The sequence below is a fragment of the Alosa alosa genome, chromosome 6 (genome assembly GCF_017589495.1).
Source record: "Alosa alosa isolate M-15738 ecotype Scorff River chromosome 6, AALO_Geno_1.1, whole genome shotgun sequence".
Classification (NCBI taxonomy): domain Eukaryota; kingdom Metazoa; phylum Chordata; class Actinopteri; order Clupeiformes; family Clupeidae; genus Alosa; species Alosa alosa.
In genome coordinates, this window is record NC_063194.1 from 14509111 (window position 1) to 14531169 (window position 22059).

Sequence of the window (22059 nt, forward strand, 5' to 3'; positions counted from 1 at the left end):
AGGAAAGGTGGAGAGAGAGACGGAGCGGAGACGGAGAAGGGACGGAGGCGGTGATGGAGCGGTGATGGAGCGGTGGCGACTGCCCGAGCGCCGTGACTCAGTCACTGCAGCGTTGTGTGCGGAGCCCTCAGCCCCTCTCCTCTCAGCCTGCCTGCCCTCCTCTCTCCGTCTCCAACATGCTCAACCCGCACCCCTACCCCCCAGCCCATAGCCACTTCACTTAGGAAACCCCTCCAGTGGGGGAGACAGCAGACAGATGGCCTACATCTGATTGTCCAAAAGAAAGGCATTTATTTGGTCTCTTTTTTTGGGTTAGAGTTGGGTGAAGGGGGCTGGATCAAAGTCACTGTTGAGGCCCACACTCACCTAACAGGTCACACACCACATACACACATGGCAGTGTGAGGTGAGCGGGCTTCACAGTGTCTGTGTGTGTGTGTGTGTGTTTCCACCCAGTCCTGATGAAATCAGTGGTGTGAGTGGGTCACACTCACAGCAGCCTGATGGGGAGAATGCCGGAGTAGACATGGAGGACACAGAGGAGGTGTGTAGGCTATGCAGACAGACGCATCTCAGTGATAGCCACAGACTGGGGCAATGACCCAGAGGGACAGGCAGGGATGGCGTAGGATGGGGGCATGCGCACACACACACAAACACACGCACAATGTGTATTTGTGTGTGTGTGATTTGAAAATGGCGTCCTGTGCCACCCTGCGTCCCCAGCATTTGCATCTGAGACCGGCGCGTCTGCGGAAGAGGGGGGGGGGGGTGTCGCAGCGGCAGCAACAGTTGCCAGGGAAACGGCACGGCAGGGACCTGTGGGGATGCTGCGCTGGAGCATGGGCGCGCCGCGAGAGCCCATTTGCTCCTGTCGGATGAATACAGACAGGTTGGTGGCAGCGGTGTGTGTGTGTGTGTGTGTGTGAGTTTCTGTGTGTATGTTTGAGAAAGTGACAGTGTGTGACTGAAAGACTGTGTTTGTTTTCTGTGCCTGCTAAGAGAGGTAGAATATGTACGTCTGTGTGTATAGAAACAGAGTGTGTGTGGGGAGTGAGAGAAATACAGAGGGAGAGCACGAGAGTGATTTGTGTTTGTGTGTGTGTGTGTATGTGGTATTCAGTGTGCATTCAGGTAGCATGTTTGTGTATAGAGAGCATTTTTTTCGTGTAAGTGCTTTTCTGGAGGAGCTGGTAAATGTGATGATGCTTGTGAGAGTATGTATTTGGGCATGTGTGTGTGTGCATGTGTGTGTGTGGCCTGAAAAAAAAAGCACTTGGCACATTAGTCCGAAGGCATGTTGCTGTGGCAACGGGGGTGTTGACACAGCGCAGTCGCACTTCTCAGCACTGCTAATCACTGGCATTCTCAGAAGCTTCCGGAGACCAGCCGGTCAGAACCCAACATGTCTCCAAACATCCTGCAAACACACCAGCACACATGCGTACACACACACACACACAAGCCCCCGACCACCACAACCGTAGCAACTTAGAAGGTCTGCCATCAGAGTAGAGCATTACACTTAGCTAACACCTGTCAGTCCAACATATGTGATGAAAAGTATAGAGACCTGCTGTAAACATTAAGCGCTAATCAGATGACCAAATGCCAAGTTCACAAAATTCAACCACCATTTCATGTGCCAAGTTTTCTTGTTTTTTTTTTCTTTTAATTTCGAAGTGACTTCTGCTAACAGAACATTTCTCATAATAGTAACGAGTGTAATATTAGCTAATTATAATAACAATAACAATATTACAATTAAGATAGCACTTTAAAAAAGCAAGAAAACTAGAGAAAAGCAAAAACAAAATGAAAGACACATTATTGTAATTGTATTTTTTTTTCTTTTAAAAGAGATCTCTATAAGTTTCTATATTGTTCATGTGTTTGTCCCTCTGTCATTAAAAAAATCTTCACCCAAACTTTGTATTTCAATCTAGTCTTTCTTGTCCACCCGGCTTGAGGGAGGGCGTCTTACCTGTGAAATGCTTCAAAATGCCCTTCGCTTTTTGCATACCCTCGTCCCTGCTCTGTCTCTGTTCCAACGACACTTTAAAGGAGTAAGTTCAGCTCCTGTGATAAATCCAGCGACTCACATCATTCACCTCAGACAACGTGGAGAAAAAAAAAAAAAAACCCCATCAGAAGCAAAAATTAAAACAACAACAAAAAAAATCAACACACAGTTCTGGATCAGATGGATGAGTCATCTCTTGTACAAAACAGTGGCGGGTAACCACTTTCCTTCCTTATTTCCCTTTTTGATTCCTGGATGGGGAGGTGTGGTGGCTCTGGAAGGGGGACACCATTTTTTTTTTTTGGGGGGGAGCCCTTTTGGGAGATGTGGACGTCCAGTGGCTGGTCCTGATGATGAGGCTAGCGTGGTTCTGGCTTTGCTGTGGACACTGAGGAACATAGCGCGCGTGTGGGTCCCTCACATCACCATGAGAGAAGCAACTCTCACACAATGACTTCTACACATTGACTCTGTAGAAATTAAATATTAGGAGATATATATATATATATATATATATATATATATATATATATATATATATATATATATAATGGTTAGAACATGATAGATCACTCCCCCACAATGCATTTGTCAATAATAATAATAATAATTGTCATAATAATAATTGTCATAATCATAACAGTAGTAATAATAATAATAATAATAATAATAATAATAATAATAATAATAGTGGTCTGCTCACCTCTTCTACTTTGCTATAAATAATCACTCAAAATATAAATAATTTGTCATTATTATCATCATTGACAAAGTTGTACTGTTACATATATGGAAATCGGTGGAGGAGAACGGTTAATCATATCATAGTATTATACGTCATCAATTACATTTTCACCGCAACAAATGGAGAACAAATATCAAATAGTACTCCTCTCCAATGACCCTGTTTATGTAAACACAACAGGAAGGGGAAAGCTTTTTCAGACTACAAAAAACGCAAAAAACAAACTAACATTTTATTCGAACACAATTTCCCAGAGTTCATGGTTTCCCTTCCAGCTGTCCACTATGGCCCAATTTCACAGAAAAAAGGAGAAAATGTGGTCATCTTTTTTCGATGTGAGTTTTTTTTAAGCCAGAGTAAAGGTTCATCATAGTGATAAACGCTACAACAGCAGCTCTATACTTCTCAAAAGCCTTGGCTTCCAGTCTCAAAATTGTTAAAGATTTCTTGTTATCTATTTCTTTGAATGAAAATATATTTATATATTGTGAAATTTCACAGTTATGCAATTGTTATTTTTTATATATATAATTTTCATTGTTTTTAAATATATCCCATGGTCTCTGTTGCCCTTCCTCTTGTCCCTTGATGTTTCGATTGAAGGAGGGAGCGTGGGGGTGGGGTGGGGGATTGGGGGAGGGTTGATCCCTCTCACTCCTACAAAGCACCACTGGAGGTGTTTAGGAGGAGAGAAAGGTTGAGCGTGTCCGTTTACTTAAACAACTCCAAAAACAAATCCTCCCTCCTTCCGACATCTCCAAAACGGCATAGCATTGTGAGTGGCACAACAGTTCTGCATCCGTCCTGTTGTTTTGGACTTCATTCAACTGTTTCTCTCAAGAAAATAAAGCCTTGCAAAAACACTGATATGCCTTACTTTGTGTAAATAAAATAAAATAAAAAAACCAACTCTGTTACAGCTAAATATGCTTCGACTCAGTAAAGCTCTGCCACATCTGTACAAATACTTCAAGGCTCCCAGTTTCATGGGCTTCATCTGAATCTAACTCAATGACCTTTTCGTCTGGATTAGCAAATGTTGTTTACATCCATGGCAATGGTCTATACAGAATCTGCAGAAGCTCTGCTCTTCACTATACAGCACCTACTGAATGCCTGCCACTGGTTGGTGGTGTATGGCGCTGCAACAGCTGCACTTTGGCACAGGTCGGTGTGAGTTTGGCACGTCATTGTCAGTGTCGTCGTACATTTGTCCATGTGCTGGTTATTACTGTGCTGTGTATCTGTTGTGTGTGTGTGTGTGTGTGTGTCTGTGTCTGTGTCTTCGTGTGTTTTTTGTGTGTGTGTGTGTGTGTGTGTGTGTGATAATATTGTGTATACCTGTTGCTGCTGATGGCATCACTTTTGTATATGTGTGTGTGTGTGTGTGTGTGTACAGTACTTGTGTGTGGAGTAGGGCTAGGCTGCGAGTGCCATTCCTGATACTGTGTATGTCACTGCCCTTTCCCTCTCTCTCCCTCTTTCTCTCTGACACTCGGAGAGAGTGTTCGTGACCACTCACAACAGTGTCTAACTCCCGTCTGTACACAGCCATGGCCACTCGCGTTTACTGCCTTTTCAAACCTACCCGTGGGGGGTCAAGAGCTCAAGCCAAAAAAAAAAAAAAAAAACCCTTACCTTTGTGTTTCCCTGACTGTCTCTCTGCCCTTTCCCACCCTCTCTCTCTTTCTATCTCTCTCTTTCTCCTTCTCTTTTTCTTTCTGCTGTTTTTTTTTTGGGTCTCAGATCTGAGTCTCTTGCACATTCTCCTTGGAGCCACTCTTGAAGAGCAGGGGCTCGATCTGAGAGTTTTGCCCTTTCCCCATCAGGCCCTTGAGCGAGCCGTGGATGCTCAGCTGGGGCAGGGGCACCGGCGTGGGCAGCGAGCCCAGCGTGCCCGTGCCGCTGCCCACCGACACGGGCATCGGTGAGCAGGAGATGGCGCCGGAGCTGGGCACCGACGTGGCCATCCCCTGGGAGCAGGGCGAGGGGTTGTTGTTGTTGTTAAGGCCCACGCCGGTGCCCATGCTGCCCAGGCCCAGCATGTTGTTGTTGAAGTGGTGCGCCTTGTAGTAGTGGTTGAGGTGCTCGGCACGCGCCAGGTTGGGCAGGTTGACGATTTCCGGGTGATGTAGCCGCAGGCTCTGGCTTCCTCCTATTCCTAGACCACTGCCGCCACCGCAACTGCCGCCTCCTCCTCCACCTCCTCCTCCTCCGCAGGTCCCACTGCCGCCGCCGGACCCCTGGGTCATGGTGGAGCCGCCGGAGATGCCGCTGCCCCGCACACCAGCACTGGCGCCCAGCTCGTCTTCCACGTTGATGATCTCGATGGCGCGCGCAGGGCCATGGTGCTTGTGCAGCTGGTGCTGCTTGCGCAGCTTGTAGAAGACCACCAGCATGACGGCCGCCATGAAGGTGATGGCCACGAAGCAGCCGATGATGATCTTGGTGGTCTTCATGACGTCTTCCAAGCTCGAGTACGTGGGGTCCATAGTGACGGGCACGGTGAAGGCGCCGCGCGTGGACGACGCCGACCAGGAGAGCGAAGAGGCGGTGGTGGGCACCAGGCTCCAGGAGGGCGTGGGCCCCGGGATGCGGATGATGGTCTGGTTGTGGGTGCGCAGCGCCGGTGAGCCTGACGAGTTGACCAGGTCCTCCTCGTTACTGTCCACTGTCTCCACGGTGACGGTGGTGAAGTAGGTGTAGTTGTCGCTGGGCGCGGCCGTTACGTTAAGCATGGCCGTGGCGGTGGTGTTGCCCGCTGTGTTGCTCACCACGCGATCGCACGGCCCCGGTGGTCGCCGAAGGCCACGCTGGTGAAGCTGAGCTGCCGCCGCGGGAGCACCGGAGATACGAGACTCGGGCAGCCGCGCCGCCATGAGAGCGCACCGCTGGGCATGAACCAGTTGACCGACGTCATGGACGTGCTGGTGCGGCACTTGAGCTCGGCCGCCATGCCCTCCGTCACGTTCAGGTCGGTCGGCGGCTCCACGATGACCGGCGCGTAGCACGTGAAGTGGCTCTGGTCCAGCTCGCCAATGTAGCGCCCCCGCAGGCCAGGCGGAGCGTGGCAGCGGGCACAGCAGGTGGTGTTGCTGGGCACCGTCTCCTTGAGCCACCAGCTGAGCCATAGCACATCGCAGTTGCACACCCACGGGTTGTGGTTGAGGTGCACGCGCTCCAGCTTGGGCAGCGGCGTGAACAGGTCGTGCGGCAGGGAGTGAAGCGAGTTGTGCGACAGGTTGAGCTCCTCCAGGTTCTTCAGGTCGCCGGGGCAGCCATGACACCGACATCTGGCGAAAGTGCATGAGCCACAGCTTGCGCAGCGACACCAGGCCCTGGAAGGAGCCGGGCCGCACGATCTCCAGCCGGTTGCCCGACAGCTCCAGCTCCTCGAGCCGGCCGAGTGGCGTCAGGTTGGGGATGTCCTTCAGGCCGCACATGCCGAGGTTTAGGTAGCGCAGGTTGTCCAGGCCCACGAAGGCCGCCTCAGAGATGTGCTCGAGCTTCTTGAGCTCGCCCAGATCGAGGCGCCGCAGCGACGGCACGCGGTTAAAGACGTACGCCGGCAGCGTCTCGATGGGGTTGTTGCGGAGCCAGAGCTCGCGGAGCTTGCTGAGGTACTCGAAGGCCGCCGACGGCACCTGGGTGAGCTTGTTGTCGAACAGCTCCAGCGTGTTGAGGTTGGGGAGGCCATTGAAGGCGCCCACTTCGATCTGGCTGATCTGGTTTTTAGAGAGCTGGAGGATCTCCAGGTGCCGTAGGTTCTTGAACGTCTCTGATTTGATCACCTGGTGGGGGGTGGGGGGGTGGTGGGGAGAGGACAGAGGAGGGCTCGTTTTAAGGAGATGGAGTTTAATATCACAATTAAACAGGGATAGATTTTTACATAAAGAGACAGTGCAAAGACTGCCTGGGTGAATTCTTCCAGCTGGTGGAGGTTAATTGAGAGGGACAAGGTTAATGGTGACCACACACAGTGTGAGCTGGCTCCTAAGACAGACTGCACCTGAAGAGGGTATGACAGAGAGGGTCTGTGTGTGTGTTTTTTTTGCTCACGTGGGTGTGGGTGTGTGTGTCTTTGTGTCTGCGGTTGTGTGTGTATGTGTGATAAGACAGGCTGCAGCATAGGACGGTATGACAGCAAGGGTCTGTGCATGTGTGTGTGTGTGTGTGTGTGTGTGTGTGTGTGTGTGTGTGTGTGTGTGTGTGTGCTCTCGTGTTTGTGTGCCAAAAGACAGACTGCACCTGAAGGGGGTATGACAGAGTGGGTATGTGTGCATGCGCATGTCTGGTGTGTGTGTGTGTGCGTGTGTATTTGTGTGTGTCTGTGTGGAGACCGACTAAGAGGGTTTGCCGGAGAGGATCTCTATGTGTGTTTATGTGTATGTGCACGCTGGAGTGTGTGTGCATCTGTGTGGATGTGGCTGTATGTATTCAAGCACGAAAGCCAAGCAGGTGTGTGATTTTGAGTAATACTGATACACCACCACTGGGAGTAGAGAGAGAGAGAGAGAGAGAGAGAGAGAGAGAGAGAAAGAGGAAAATAAACTGTTTACAGGGATTTTATCAGAACGGAAAACCAAGGAAGGAAAAAAAACACACCGTCTAAACATCAACCCAATTCTCTCATGCAAGTCAATTCAGCACAATCTGCTTAAGAGGGGGCCTAAGACTGATAAGACCTAAATAGCAAAAGACATTTCACACATATGAAACGCCACAAGGCACCAAATGCTCTATGAGATCTTGAGCGAAGCCGCCTCGCTTTCTTGGGTAGCACGAGAAGTGGTTCCCTGGCCTCACGCCCACAGTCCCCTCAGTATGTAGAGCACAGAGGGCTGTGTGTGTTTGTATGTGTGTGTGTATGTGTGTGTGTAGGGTGGGGTGATAAACTGGGAGGAGGGGGTGTTTGAGTTTAAATGTTGGAAGCTGTCAGAGCTACACTCCCAGGGCATACTGCAGAGAGAGAGAGGGAGAAAGAGAGAAAGAGAGAGAGAGATAGAGAGAGAGAGAGAGAGAGAGAGAGAGAGAGAGTGGGGAAGAAAGGCAGCCAGGCAGCCACAGAATCTAGGATGCCTTTAGGTGTTAAAACATTTTTAGATTTTTAATCATTTCAAGTAAGGCTGTGGGATACAACAACCCGAATCAAATTTGTCTACGCTATGAGGGTAGAATGATTAATCGTGCTATTATTATTTATTTCCTAATTGGTGGCTGTGTTTTTGCCCTGCTTGTTTCTTTTTGTGACCTTTGTCAGGTCAATCACATGAAACGGTGACCCTCTATTCCTCAATAGTTTACAGTCTGGAGGTTTTGGTGTGTGGTGAGAGCAAAGCTAATTTAATTTGCGAAGCTGTTAACAGACACCCAACAAACAACAAACAGGTATATTAACATTCCCACACCCGCAAAGGCATCACGAAGGGTAAGCACTCAGGTAAATATTTACCTTTATCGAGTTCTCCTGCAGGTTGAGGTATCGCGTGTTCACTGATATACTGTCTGGCACATCAGCCAGGTTCCTCCTGGTACAGATCACTCGGCTCGCCTGATTGGAGCATTGGCAAGGGGTGGGACAGTTTGTGGAGGCGGCCCCTACTGTGTCCGTGCGGAAGGGGAGGAGCCACAAAAGCAGCTGGGCCAGTAGGAGAAGGGGGGAGGGGCTGGAAAGGCCGGTCACCGTGGTGATGCGCATGGCAACTGGGTCATGACCCTGCCCGTTTTCGAAGGGTGCTGGAAAATTCCGTGAGAGGGATTCTGGCAATCTTCGAGGAGTCCGAAGATAGATCCTTCTTTAATGTTTCATTTTTTCACCAAAAGTATTACCATCTGTTCTGTCTTCTTTTTTAAGTCTTCCACTGTTATCTTCTCAGCACATTCGTTAACTTGAGCCGCTCCTCTCTTGAGTGGATCCGAGTGGGTCGTCGAAAGTGTGTGGGTTACTGTAAAAGAAAGAAAGAGAGAAAGAGAGAGAGAGAGACAGAGAGAGAAACAATGCAGATTAGTGGTCTGAACACAGCCCAATGTAGCACATTTCCCAGTGGCAACAAATGGCAGGAAGTGTGACACTTCAATTAATCACTGCCAAACCGATTCCAGAATGGCGATAACGTGATGGGTGTCGAGGCGGCACAATTGTGGCACATCATTAAAATGCTCCAAATGGACGGGGAATCTCCGACACGCCACAAAATTGACTTGCCTGGCTTAAAACAAACAAGCAAGCCCACCAAATGTCAATTAATCAGGGAGTATTATGGTACATTTGGAGGAATTTTCTTCCCACCGTACACACACACACACACGTACACACACACACACAAGTGCCACCCTGTTTGCACGATTGAAAAGGTCACAGGTTTGTAGATATCTCTTTCATTTCCACCGGGGTGTAAAATTGTTCTCTAATTATTACTAATGATAAAAATGCAAATTAAACGTGCGTAGCCAACCAGTCATCAGTCACGGCTCAGTTTAATTCCATCTCAGAGGCCCAGTTAAAAAAAACTGTCCTGTAACGCAGCTGGAAGGAAGAGGTGCCCTGCATGGTGATTTCTCATTTTTTAAAGGTCAGACATTGGCCATTGTGGATGACAAAGGAGCCCAAACAGAACACAATGCTACCATCCTTCACAGTTTACGTGTCGCTAGCAGACCAACAAAAACTAGTCGACCAACAGCATGCACTCCGGGTCGCCAGAATAAGCTCCAAGGATTTGAACTGACACCGGGCGCTCAAGAGCATCCAATTGGATTCCAGTCGGAACGAAAGCACAACACAAAAGCCTTGAACACCCATCTTGTGCCTCAAACCCTCTCCAACTTCACACTCCTCCATTCCTCCGTCTTTGGCTCCAGTCGGTTGGAGGGGCCCATGCAGCGGCCCACAGGCCATCAGCCCTGGGATTACCCGCCTAATCCCCAAGTGGGTGCTAAAACAACGTTCCCATTTGGAATGCTGCGCTAATTCCTATGCTTATGTGTTCATCCACATATCGCCATAATTGCCATCTCTGAGGAATAGGTGGCCGTGGTGGAAGTAGGGGTTGTGAATGGTGAATGGCGAATGGCACATTGCATGAAAGACTAATGGATGACTGACTTTTACAAGAGCCATTGCCAGCCTCCACCTTCCCTTGCCCTCTGCGGAGTAGCTACCCTGCCCTGCTTCCCCGCACCCCACCTGCAGGTCTCTCAGCACAGAGACCTCGGCCCTCCCTGCACAAGGCCACCCAGTGGCGGGCCCGACTTTTATTAATGGCGATGGTGATAACGATGGGGACGATGACACGCAAACTCATCTGACACCGGGAGCAATCACACTGGGCCGAGCAAGTGGGGGGCGGGGGGGAGACAACAGAAGATGGAGAGATAGGGGGCAGAGAGAGGGTGAAGAAAGGCAATAGAGACAGAGAGAGAGAGAGAGGGATTATTAAACTTATAGATGACTGTACAGCTGCAGGGAAAGAAGATAATTATCAACACTAATAGATAAATAATGAGCAGCTGCATAGAGAGAGAGAGAGACAGAGAGAGAGAGAGAGAGATGAAGATTGAAAGATTGAGTGATGGGGATAGAGGGACAGAGTGAGTGAGAAGAAATAGACAGACAGAAATAAAAGAAGAGAAAAATGTAGAGTATCAGACAGGGAGTGAGAGGGAGATGTAGAAAGTAGAGAGGGATAAAGAAGAAGAGACAGATACATTAATATTAATCATCTCTTTCAGTGGCAGAATGAGAGGAAGAGAGAGAGAGAGAGAGAAAGAGAGGGAGAACAGGAGAAGAAGAGAGGAGAAGGAGAGAGGGGAGGGGTTAGACTCAATAGAAAGATGAATATAAAACAGAGAAATGGAGGGAGGACAACAAAGATGCATACCAAACAGAGGGAGCAACGAAGACATGGAGACGAAAGACAACGGTGAAGGATGAATATAAAACAGGGCGAGATGGAGAACATTCTATCTCACAGATAGCGAGAGAGAGAGAAAGAGAGGATGAGAGGAAAAATGGACAGAAACAGGGAAACAGTATAGAGAAAAGAGAGCAAAGTGAAAGAGAATGCAAAAACATGACAACATACACAAGGCCATGCTTTTTGTCGGGATTACAGTAAGCCCCCATACGCAAACTTATTTGAGTGTTTGTGTGTGTGTGTGTTTCAGAGTGTACCTTCATGTGCATGCATGCGAGTGCGTTGCTGACACATAACTAGCTGAGTCAATTTAAAGCACTCGCATCTAAACTCCACAACAGCGATGTTGCATTTGGACAAACACTGCAATTTGCGTGCTGGCACCCTCCACAACCCCAGCATCAGAGCGCTTTAAGTTCCAGCACACACGCACGCAGTAGTCTATCACTTCGCACCAAAACCACATTTACACGAGCCACAAGCCGCACTCCCCCCCCCCCACCTCCTTTCTCCACATTAGACACCTCTCTGCCCTTGTTTTCGGTTTTCATTTGCCACCCCTAACCACCCCCCCCTCCCACCCCCATCCACACACACACACGCCCCCTTTTAAGGGCCTGCCATTTCACACAACACTCGGATTCCGTAAGAGCCGCTCTCCACGGCGGGACAAGTCAGCCATGGCTAATGCAGTGTAACGGCTCCCACACACAGCTGCGTTCCGTCAACGCATTCCAGTGGGTGTTCCCGACGGTAGCTATGCAAATGACTTGAAGTATAACCGTAATGTGATTAGTTGGTGCCGTCCGTAGATTGGCTTGATTGGCCGGTGCCGTCTGTCGGTGCAGCAACAGCTGAACTCGCGACGCGACAGACCCACAATTCAGTTCAGGAGGTAGAATGGTCTGAGGTGAGCAAGTGATTGCCCCCTGCGTATAGGCCTAACACTCGTTTTGTGATTTGCAGCAGTTTACCCTATAATTGAAGAGGGTGGTCAAAGTTAATTTTGATATGTTTTGAAAGTTTAGTGATTGATAGGGATGGGCAAAGCGAGGCTTTATGAAACACTGAAACGTTTGAAGCAATCGTGCCGAATTGTTCCGAAACTTTGAAACAATTCCGACACCTCAGAGCTGTTTAGGGTGAAACAAATCTGTCAAATGCTTCGTATTGGAGATGTAGTCTTTAAAGTTCGTGGCTCGCTGTGTTACCTGTGTTCAGTCTTTGTCAAAAGCTAAGCAGCATGCCCGTGGTCATTTACTGGATGGGAGACCACATGAAGTCACAATAAAGAGAATCTTATTGCTGCCACTATGTGTTCTCTAAATCACTTTCTTCTTATAAAAACTCTCAATTTTTGACCATTCTGAGAGTTTAGTTGAAACTGTGTGGTTAATGGTGAAGTAAGAAAACAGATAGGCCTACGATCTGAAACAGTACCTTACAAATCAAACGGGGATTGAACCACATTTGAGCAGCCTGGGCTACCGTGCAAAAAAACACCCTCACTAACCACTACACCACCATGGTTATTGTTAAAGAGAAAGCTACACTGTTAATTGAACGCGCGGGCACGCCTGCCGACACCGGTGAAATGCACCGAAGGTTCACTTAACTTTGGTCACATGACATGGGGATTTTGAACGATGTTTCGAAGCAGTGGTCACATGACATGGCTGTTTTGAACCACGTTTCGAACCACATTGATTTGAGATTTTTTGTTTGGAGTTTGTTTTTTTTCTTTTATTTTCAGATTTTCTCCATACTGGTACATACGACGGAGTATTAGGGCCACACATGAAGGAAAAAAATATTTTTGCCATGACTAGATTAAACTCGACATGTCGACTTTAAAGTCGCCATGTCAACATTAAACTCGACATTTCGAGAATAAAGTTGAAATGTAATATCGACTTTAATCTTGACGTATCGACTTTAATGTCGCCATGTTGACATTAAACTCAACATTTCGAGAATAAAGTTGAAATATCATGTCGACTTTAATCTCGACGTGTCGACATTAAACTCAACATTTTAAGAATAAAGTTAGTTTGGAGAGAGAACGACCGCTCGGGACGATTGAAAGGAAGGACGAATGAAACAATGCAACAAGTGCAACAATGATTCAGAGTGTTCGAGTGCAACACTGATAGACATAGGCCTATATCATGTGGACAAAACATAGAACATATTAACCTAACGCTGTTCAGCCAAATACTTTGCTGTTAGGTCCTTATCAATGGAGTTACAGGGCATAAATGCGATGGTCAAAAGTAGCCTAAACGTCATAGCGGTTTATTTATTTATTGTAGGCCTATTATTAAAGTGTTGTTCTAAACATTTAGTTGTTGCATCTAAATGTTCAACTTCATGCTTATGCACTAGAGGCATACCAGGCGCCTCCCCCAATCCTAGACTTTCACGCTGTTTGTTTGTAATGGATGCAAAACAGCCCATTGCTGAATGTCTATGGAGGGATCTAATTGCTGTCCTCCCCGACCACCCCATGTAGGCTAGTAGCCTACTTTGCACACATATGCACACAAAGTGCATAAATAAAGTGCATGCACACATATTCTCTCACGGGATTAAAATAGTATATATGCTTAGGCTATACCTGTGTTTCTAGCCTCCTTTAGGCTAATGATATTGCAGGTGAGACATGGAAAAGCAGTTTTAGAAAAATTAGTTTTGCCATGTTATCCTATGGAGAGTGACGCCCGTGGGTCATGAAGGGCAGTTATTTGGATGTGCAGCAGCCTTAAAACAGAGTGAAATAACATTTTGTATAGAAACATTATATCATTGGATACATATATTTTTCTAGCTATTTAGCCTAAACGGCATAGTATTTCCATAAACCCGAGACAGCACTTCACACGATGACGGCAATGATAGTTAACAGACAAGACTAATCTATCTAAATATCTGCAATCTATCTGAAATAACACCTATTTGAAGCCCATTTTTCATGCAATATATTGTGTATTAGTGTAGGCTACATAGCTTAAACAGTAGGGCCTATTATGAAGTTTATCGTCAGCATGTCGACTTTAAAGTCGACACGCCGAGATTAAAGTAGATATGATATTTCAACTTTATTCTAAATGTCGAAGTTTAATGTCGACATGTCGACTTTAAAGTCAACATGTTGAGTTTAATCTCGCCATGGCAAAAATATTTTTTCTCTTCATGTGTGGCCCTAATACTCCGTCGTAGGTACATGCATGCAGCTGCTAAGGTGGAAATAAAACCTGGCTATTTTTGAGAAACATCACCGCTGTCTCCTGTTTCCATCACCGCAACGCCATCCCGATCACATGCAGTCACAACAGTACCTGCTCAAGAACACCGTTTACTGGTCCGTCTTTACAGTTTTACCCCTCTGCGTCCTCATGTTACCTCCATGGTTCCCACACTGCACCCCCCCCCCCCCCCCCCCCAACTTTTTTTTCTTTCTCTCTTTCTATCCCTTGTGCTCTCATCTTTTCTACACACGCTTTCTCTCATTCCCCCACTCAGTTCAAACAGGAAAATAAAAACACCCACAGACACAAATATGACTTGAAGATCATTGTAAAAAAGGCAAACATTTTTTGTGAGAATGTTTCCTGTATTTATTATGCATGACTGAGGGCGTGTGTGATTACTGCACAGGGGCGGGCAGCTGGCAAAGGAATGGCAACTGGCACAAGATGAGCTAGGACTCATGGGAAATGAAATTCTCGGAAGCATATACAGGGCTGTGTTTTCTAGGAGGGCTGACTCCCCAAACCCCATAACACACATCAGACATCAGACATTCTAGCACTCTCAGCTCACTTCTACTTGGCTATTTCTTCCCATCAATCCCAGCATACATTCATACATTCAAATTAGTATTTTTCAACATAAATATGTGCTTATGAGTGCATGTTATCTTTTCGTTTGAAAAAAAAAACTTGCCAATAAAATTATTCTGATTAATGTGTTTGTATTAGACTGAGTATGTTGGTTTAAGTGTTTGCATATCTGTGTGTGCATGCAGAGTATGCATGCAGCATGCATACATGTATGTGCCTCATATAATGGCCAATCTGGCTATACGTATGTGTGCATATGGATGTGTGTGTCTGTTAGAATGAGTGTGTGTGTGCAACTGTGCATGCAAGTGTGTGCATGCAGCATGAAATACATGTGTAAATTTTTGCAACACTGAGTCTGTAAGTTCTTCTTTCTCTCTCTCTCTCTCTCTCTCTCTCTCTCTCTCTCTCTGTATCTGTATGAGTGTGTGTCTCTCTCTCTCTCTCTCTCTCTGTGTGTGTGTGTGTGTGTGTGTGTGTGTGTGTGTGTGTGTGCACTCTCTGCAGTGTCCGGCAGGCGTGTAAATTCTGCACTGACCTCTCAGTTTGATGAGAGATTAACCCGCTCCTCTCAAACATTAACCCTCACCTCCCTGCTCCGCATCTTCCCCCACAGCACAGCACAGCACAGCACAGCACAGCACAGCACAGACCACTGCAGCTCCTCGCTCACACTTCCTCTTCTCCTCCCTCTCTCTTTCTGTCTCTCTGTATTCATCCCTCCCCTCTTTCTCAGCCTCGTCCCTCCCTCCCTCGTTCATTCAATTTTCTTCTCTTTCAGAGTGCCCCTCTACCCCTTTCTCTGTATGTGCCTCCCTTCCTGACTCTCCCTCTCTATCTCTCTCTCTCTCGATTCAAATCTTAGCAAAGAGAATGGTTACCATGGCTACCTTTTCACCAAACTCTCCCCCTCGCTGCTTACCTCCATCTCTCTCTCTCTCTCTCTCTCACCCTCCCTTTCTCTCCCTCCTTCTACAGCTGTATCCCTCCTGAGTCCTCCCTCCCCCTCTCTCCTCCTCATTAGCATGCTCAGACGCTAACCGACACACAAGCGCATGGGCAAATATGCACACATGCAAACACAAGCAAGAGTGCACTCTGCAACCTTACAAATGTGCAAGTTCATCACAGCCACTACAAGGTGCAAATACACAGACACAGACACAGACACACACACACACAGAGAGAGAGAGAGAAAGAGAGAAAGAGAGAGAGAGAGAGAGAGAGAGAGAGAGAGAGAAAGAAAGAGAGAGGCAGAGGCAGACACAGAGACACACACACACACCTAATACATCTACTTATACAAACACTGATACCGGTATATACACACAATTTACACCCAAACTCTCATATTCCCACATGCATACAGATACATTTCAGGCCTTGTGAGTGAAAAAGCCTAGTTTTCTCCTCTCTCTCTCTCTCTCTCTCTCAGACACACACACACACACACACACACACACACACAGAGAGAGAGAGAGAGAGAGAGTGCTCCAGTCAATCAGATCTTCCCTCATTATGCCTGAGGGCACAGCTGAATCGTCGCAGTCTGGGCGGACCATCCCCACTGACTCCCACCACCACCTCACTGAGGCAGAAGCAGAGGCAGAACCTCACCCCCCCTCACCAAGCGCCACATAACCAACTGTGATCAACACACAACGCTCTCTTTCTCTTAAATAACGAGAACCCAAACAAAACGTTCACACACACACGCACGCACGCACGCACGCACGCACGCACACTCACTCACTCACTCACTCACTCACACACACACACACACACACACACACACACACACACACACACACACACACACACACACACACACACACACACACAAAGTTGGAGAGAGTTGGGGAGCGGGTGGAGTGGGGTGGGGTTTTGGGTGCACTGGGGGGGGGAGGGAACATCCAATCTATTTTTACTCACTCTGTGAGTTCAGCCCCGCTAACCATGTTTGTTCCCTTCCTGGGGAAACGTTTCAGGCGAGCGCATCGCACAAGGACAAGCAGCCTGCTAAATAAAAAATGACGCCACGTAAGGAAAATGACAATTGAAATAAATAAATACTAAAGAGCTATCTTATGTTTTTGTAATGCCATTAGGTCTTTAAATATTCACAGTGCCACAAATGCCATAAATGACTACACATTGTATGGCTGGCAACAACATGGCACCCTTTTGACCAGCATAGGTTAAGACCCCACAGCTTAGAGAGGGCCAAGCTGTCAGTTCTCACATAGACAGAGACATCCAAAATGCTAAGGAAAGTTATTAAAAGTGCCCCTGCCAAAATGCACATTCAGCACTGATGGTCCACTGAGGGTGAATGTAAAGATTACTGTGATGTTATTTTAAAATATGTATAAATATAAAGCTTTTTTTAAAGTTTCCTGCCGGAGGCTTCGGCATACAGAATGGCCCTGCAAGAGGAGCAGTTCAGCTGAGCAGAGAGGCATTCGGGGAAGCCTGCTTCTGCCTGTGCTGAAGGGCTAACAGGCACCTCACACAGCTCACATAGACGAAGAGAGATGGGCGGGAAGCCTAGCAGGTGAGCCAAAAAAAATTCAGCAGAAATATTTAAGTTTGATGGAGTGGAGTGGAGGGTAAAGGATGAAGCAACCTCTCCTGGTGCACTTGCTCTGTGCATGAAGGGAGCCTAAAAACATATTAACATGCACACACTAAAAGCAAATACATCTACATCTTGTCCACACAAAATTTAGCACAGCACACTATTGATAATCAGATAAGAATCACTACTTACAAATACATAAATATATAAATATACATACAAATCTAATGCAATTAAGTCATTATTGATTATATACTATAGTTGCACTACAATGGGATACTGTGTTGAAACCAAAACATGAAACCAGTAACATCTGATGAAACATTGGAAGGAGCTTATGGCTATGCTGTCTGCTAGCATAGCATCAAACACAGAGCAAAACACGGGAGGAGGAATCCCACAAGTATCTTCCGGGTCCTGACGAAGCATCTCTGTCCAAACAGAAAGCTCACATCACTGGCTCCACGCTGGCGGGGCCCAGAGCTCCGCACTCCTCCTTGCAGCCTGGAAGAGAGCCTCGTCGGAGGGCAGATTTATCCCCGTTTAACTCCCAGTGCAGCACAGAGCGGAGCAGAGTGGATGACACAGGCCTGCTTTATGGCCACGCCTGAGCCCACGACTGCTGCTGCTGATTTACTTAATTGAATTGATCAGGATTTCGTGCTCCACTTATCTGTATTGATAGGGGCTTTACAAAAGAAGATAGTCACAATTATAAAGACTATGTTTTGTTGTTATTGTTGTTGATGGTCCACCTTCTTATTTGCAGGGTGCACCTTAAATTTTCTGATAAACATTGGGTCGAACATTGGGTTGAAACTGCATACCCAGACTGACAACATGATATTCAGCATAATCTCCCTGTTGGTGATCCTATCAAGATAACAAACAACAAGTCCATGCTGTGGCCTCACCCAGGGCTAGCAACCAAAATGAGGTTGTAAACATCTGCAAATCGGATAACCGCCCAGTTCTTGGTACTTAAACTGAAATTAATTCCAACAAAATTAATGCAGCTGAAGTCTTTTATTATACTGATAAGGGCAGACAAGCAGCTGAGAAACAATATAAGCAAGATCCCCATTACCACCATGACATGTGAATGTGTTATTAATATCTATATGCAGCTGCATATCACATGGTCATTAAGCGGCAATCAAAATGCACTTCAGCCATGTTTGAAGACAGTCAATCGTTTCAACCATCACGGCAGCCGCCCAAGATGAAACATGTCATTGTCTGCTATACATTATTCAAGAGACAGAGCATGCGTGCAAATATCTCAACATCCTTCATATAACACCTGCCACGAGAATAATTAACGATAAATCGTTATCTTTCCTTGTACCCTACTTTTCCTCAAGGACTCAGGGGGTGATATGTCCATTTGTAAGGGGATGCAAGGTTGAGTCAGGCACAGGAGAAAGCCAGTGGTTTTGTATTTTCTTTTAAAATAAATAAATAAATAAAGAAAAGTTATTGTAACTCAGTGCATCAGCAAAGCGTCTTCATGGCAGAGTGTGTGTGTGTGTGTGTGTGTGTGTGCACAAAGGAGGATGTGTGTGTGTGTGTGTGTGTGTGTGTGTGTGTGTGTGTGTGTGTGTGTGTGTGTGTGTGTGTGTCTGTGTGCGTGTGTGTACAGTATGTGTGTGTGTGTGTCCGGCAGAGAGCTACTCCAGCACAGTTCCCCCTTTATCCATGAGGCCTATCTGTGGCTCCTGGTGATGCCCGTGGTCCTGAGCCTCCCTGTTCCCTGCACCACTACACCAGTACGAGAGCAAAAAATGGCCATTCAACCCTGAGCCTCTCTCTCCCCCTCCTCTCCTCTTCTCCTCCCCCACAAAACATTACAGTCCCTGGCTACCACAGCTGTCCTTAAGCCTTTCCGTGAGACTTGGGTGCTTCTGGATGTTATAAACCATTTGATCGAGAGCCAGAAGGAACAAACCCAGGAAGGGGGGGAACCCACCAAGCATGGGGCTTTTACTAAAATGAGCGTGAGCACATTTTGGCACATCATGACAAGCCGTTAGACTAACAACAGGTAGGGAAATAAAGCACTTCACTCTGCAGGGAATATGGCTCTAACACTAATACAGGAAAAGAAAGACACAGAGAGGGAGAGGAAAAGAGAGATAGAGAGAGAGAGAGAGAGAGAGAGAGAGAGAGAAGGGGAAAGAAGAAGCAGAGGGAGACGAATATTATGTGAAATTGGACAAGGGGGGCCGCCCGGCCTGTAAATTCCACGGAGCTGAAATCTCCTGCAAGTCTAAACCTTTGGCACAGCACCCCGCTGAACACTGGAAACGCTAGGCTTCTCAATGAGATCTGACGTCACACCTGCACGCTCTCTTCCTCACACACACAAATGCACACACACACCCACACCCACACAGACACACACAAACACACACACCTACACACACACACACACACACACTCACACACACACAGGCATAAGCCATGGACACACATCAAGCTGCAGACACACCAGTACACACACTCATACAGGAACACACATACAGAAATACACACACACACACACACAGACACACACACACACACACATACACCTACAGTACAAAAGGATAAACAGACAGACACAGAAACACAAGCCATTGAAACACAAGAGTGAAGACAGACTCTGCTGAAAGCAAACACAGAAAGAGAGAAAGAGAGGCTCACACACACACACACACACATTGGCGGTAAGCACCGTGACTAATAGTTCTCTCCCCCCTTTGTGTAGCCTGTGTAATGCCTGATTTATGTCTGAAGCCTCGTGGGAGAGGAGCCCCCAGGTTATTGAAATATTCGGTGGCGTCTCGGGGCCCTGAATGTTTGTGCAGGTAAATCAATGGGCCCAGTCGATACTCGCCCAACTCCTGCAGGGGGTCTGAGGGAAGGATCTCTTTCCCCTCAGCACGCGTCAATCCACCGGCCCTTTGAGGAAACAAGACAAATCACAGCCCACATGGATTCTATATCCTTACATAGATGCACATATATTGAGTCACTTACAGTATATGATATTGATAGTTTTGTTATTTTTATTTAGAAAGGGCCGTGATATAGACACATACAATTGTGTGGAATACAGTTTGGAAGAAGCTGCTGTGTTCTTATGTTATATTATTGGATTTTAAAATATTTTCGAAATAACTGCTATCTACTGAGAAGTAGTTTGGTGCAACAAAATCATTAGCGGCATGATTATCTATTACTAGCCATTTCTCATCTGAATACTTTGTTTACTTCAGGATTTGAGCACCATTTGCAAAACAGTATTTAGGATGTCGAAGTCCATTAGAGCATCACAGGAGATGATATTTCAAGTAGAGAAATATATCTTCTACCCATTCCCTTGAAGATGGGCAGATTTCATTACTTTGACATCACAGTACAAATTATTTAAACATTTTGGTGTAGCTGCATGCATATTTATGACCAACAGGAAAGTACTGGTGTGAATCTAATGTTGGTAAAGACGATCAAAAATAAATAGACTAAATCTTTTGTCTTTGTTTAATTAGCTGAACATGCCATATTAAAAGGCCTCTGTGTGCTTAACATCAAGCTCTCTAAATGGAGTCATTTTTAAAAAGGTTCCTGTCTGAGCATCAGGAAGAGAGATACTCCGTTTGTCTTTCATGTTTAGCAGAGTCGGGCAAGTAAAGAAGACAGTTCTGTCACTCCTGAGTCCCCTGGTTTTAAATAGTAGATGCATAACAAGTGCTCATGCCATACTAGATAAATATGTACAGTATCTGCTAAATATGTATCTGCAATGAATCCAGCCATACTGTATATTACTGAATGTTGAATGCTGTACAGTACCCTCCAGAATTATTGGCACCTCTGCTCAAGTTGACTAAAACCCGTATAAAAAATGATCTGTTGGTGATGTATTGTAATCTCACAATGAAAAAAAAAAATAGGAAAAATCCAACCTTGAAGGGGAGCAAATTTATTTTGAGAAAAAGGAAAATCTCATAAAGAAATAAATATTTTTAACTAAAACACGTTGCTCACAATTATTGGCACCCCTGAAAAATCTTATATACAAAACCTAACAGAAGCATTTTCCTATCTTATTTTAATTTATTTAAGTTTAGATTAATTTAAATTAATCAGAGTGTCTGTGAACTTTCAGAAGTAGTTCATGACTTTCTTTTTCACTATGGTATGAAAATAAAGTCACACAGAGGCTAAATCCTCTAGTCATTTTTCAACATCGGAAAGACAAGAGAATACACTACATTTAAATAAAAAGAAAGTGTGTTGACATTTGTAAGTCAGAGAATGTCTATGACAACTAGGTACTTTGTTGAAAATGCCTATATTTACAGTTAAAACAATTATTAAACAATCTAATCATCTGGAAATGTGACAAACATGCTTGGACAAAGACCCATGGTTATCTTGCCTCCATATACAGTATGGAGGATGGTAAGATAGGCAAAAAATCTTCAAAAGGGACCTCACTGCTAATAGATTATTTACTGTAGAGGGCATGCCAGGTAAAAGCCTATCCAGTCATTACCAATGTAAACAGCAGGAGTTACTGAATGGTACAGTGACTTTATCTGGAAGTGTGGTCTATTGTCAGATGAAATGAAAATTGCACTCTTTGGCTAGAAATGCTTTAGGTGTGGCATACATAGAAGAATGGCATACATAGAAGAAAAGAACCCCATGCCTAGTAAGAATTATGGTGGAGGGGCTGTGCTATTGTGGGGCTGTTTTTATTCCCAAAGGCCTTGGGAACCTAATTAAGGTGCATGGTATCATGAACACCAAGAAAAACCTGAACATTTTCAAAGGAAATCTGTCAATCTCTGCTAAGACACTAAAAGTGGGTCATGATTGGATCATTCATCAGGTCAATGAACCAAAAAAAATGTCCAGATCAAAACAAATATGGTTTGCTGAACACAAAATAAAGAGGAGAATGC

At 46.0% G+C, this 22059-nt stretch overlaps 1 protein-coding gene across 1 annotated transcript in view; it reads right to left on the minus strand.

Annotated features, from left to right (window-relative positions):
- Positions 1-2981: 2981 nt before the first annotated feature.
- lrrc4ba (leucine rich repeat containing 4Ba) overlaps positions 2982-22059 on the minus strand; it is a 36184-nt gene continuing 17106 nt past the window's right edge. The window contains 4 exon segments of the mRNA XM_048244885.1: positions 2982-5563; positions 5566-6037; positions 6039-6559; positions 8221-8713. Coding sequence (XP_048100842.1) covers positions 4511-5563; positions 5566-6037; positions 6039-6559; positions 8221-8466 — 2292 coding nt within the window. The 5' untranslated portion in view covers positions 8467-8713 and the 3' untranslated portion in view covers positions 2982-4510.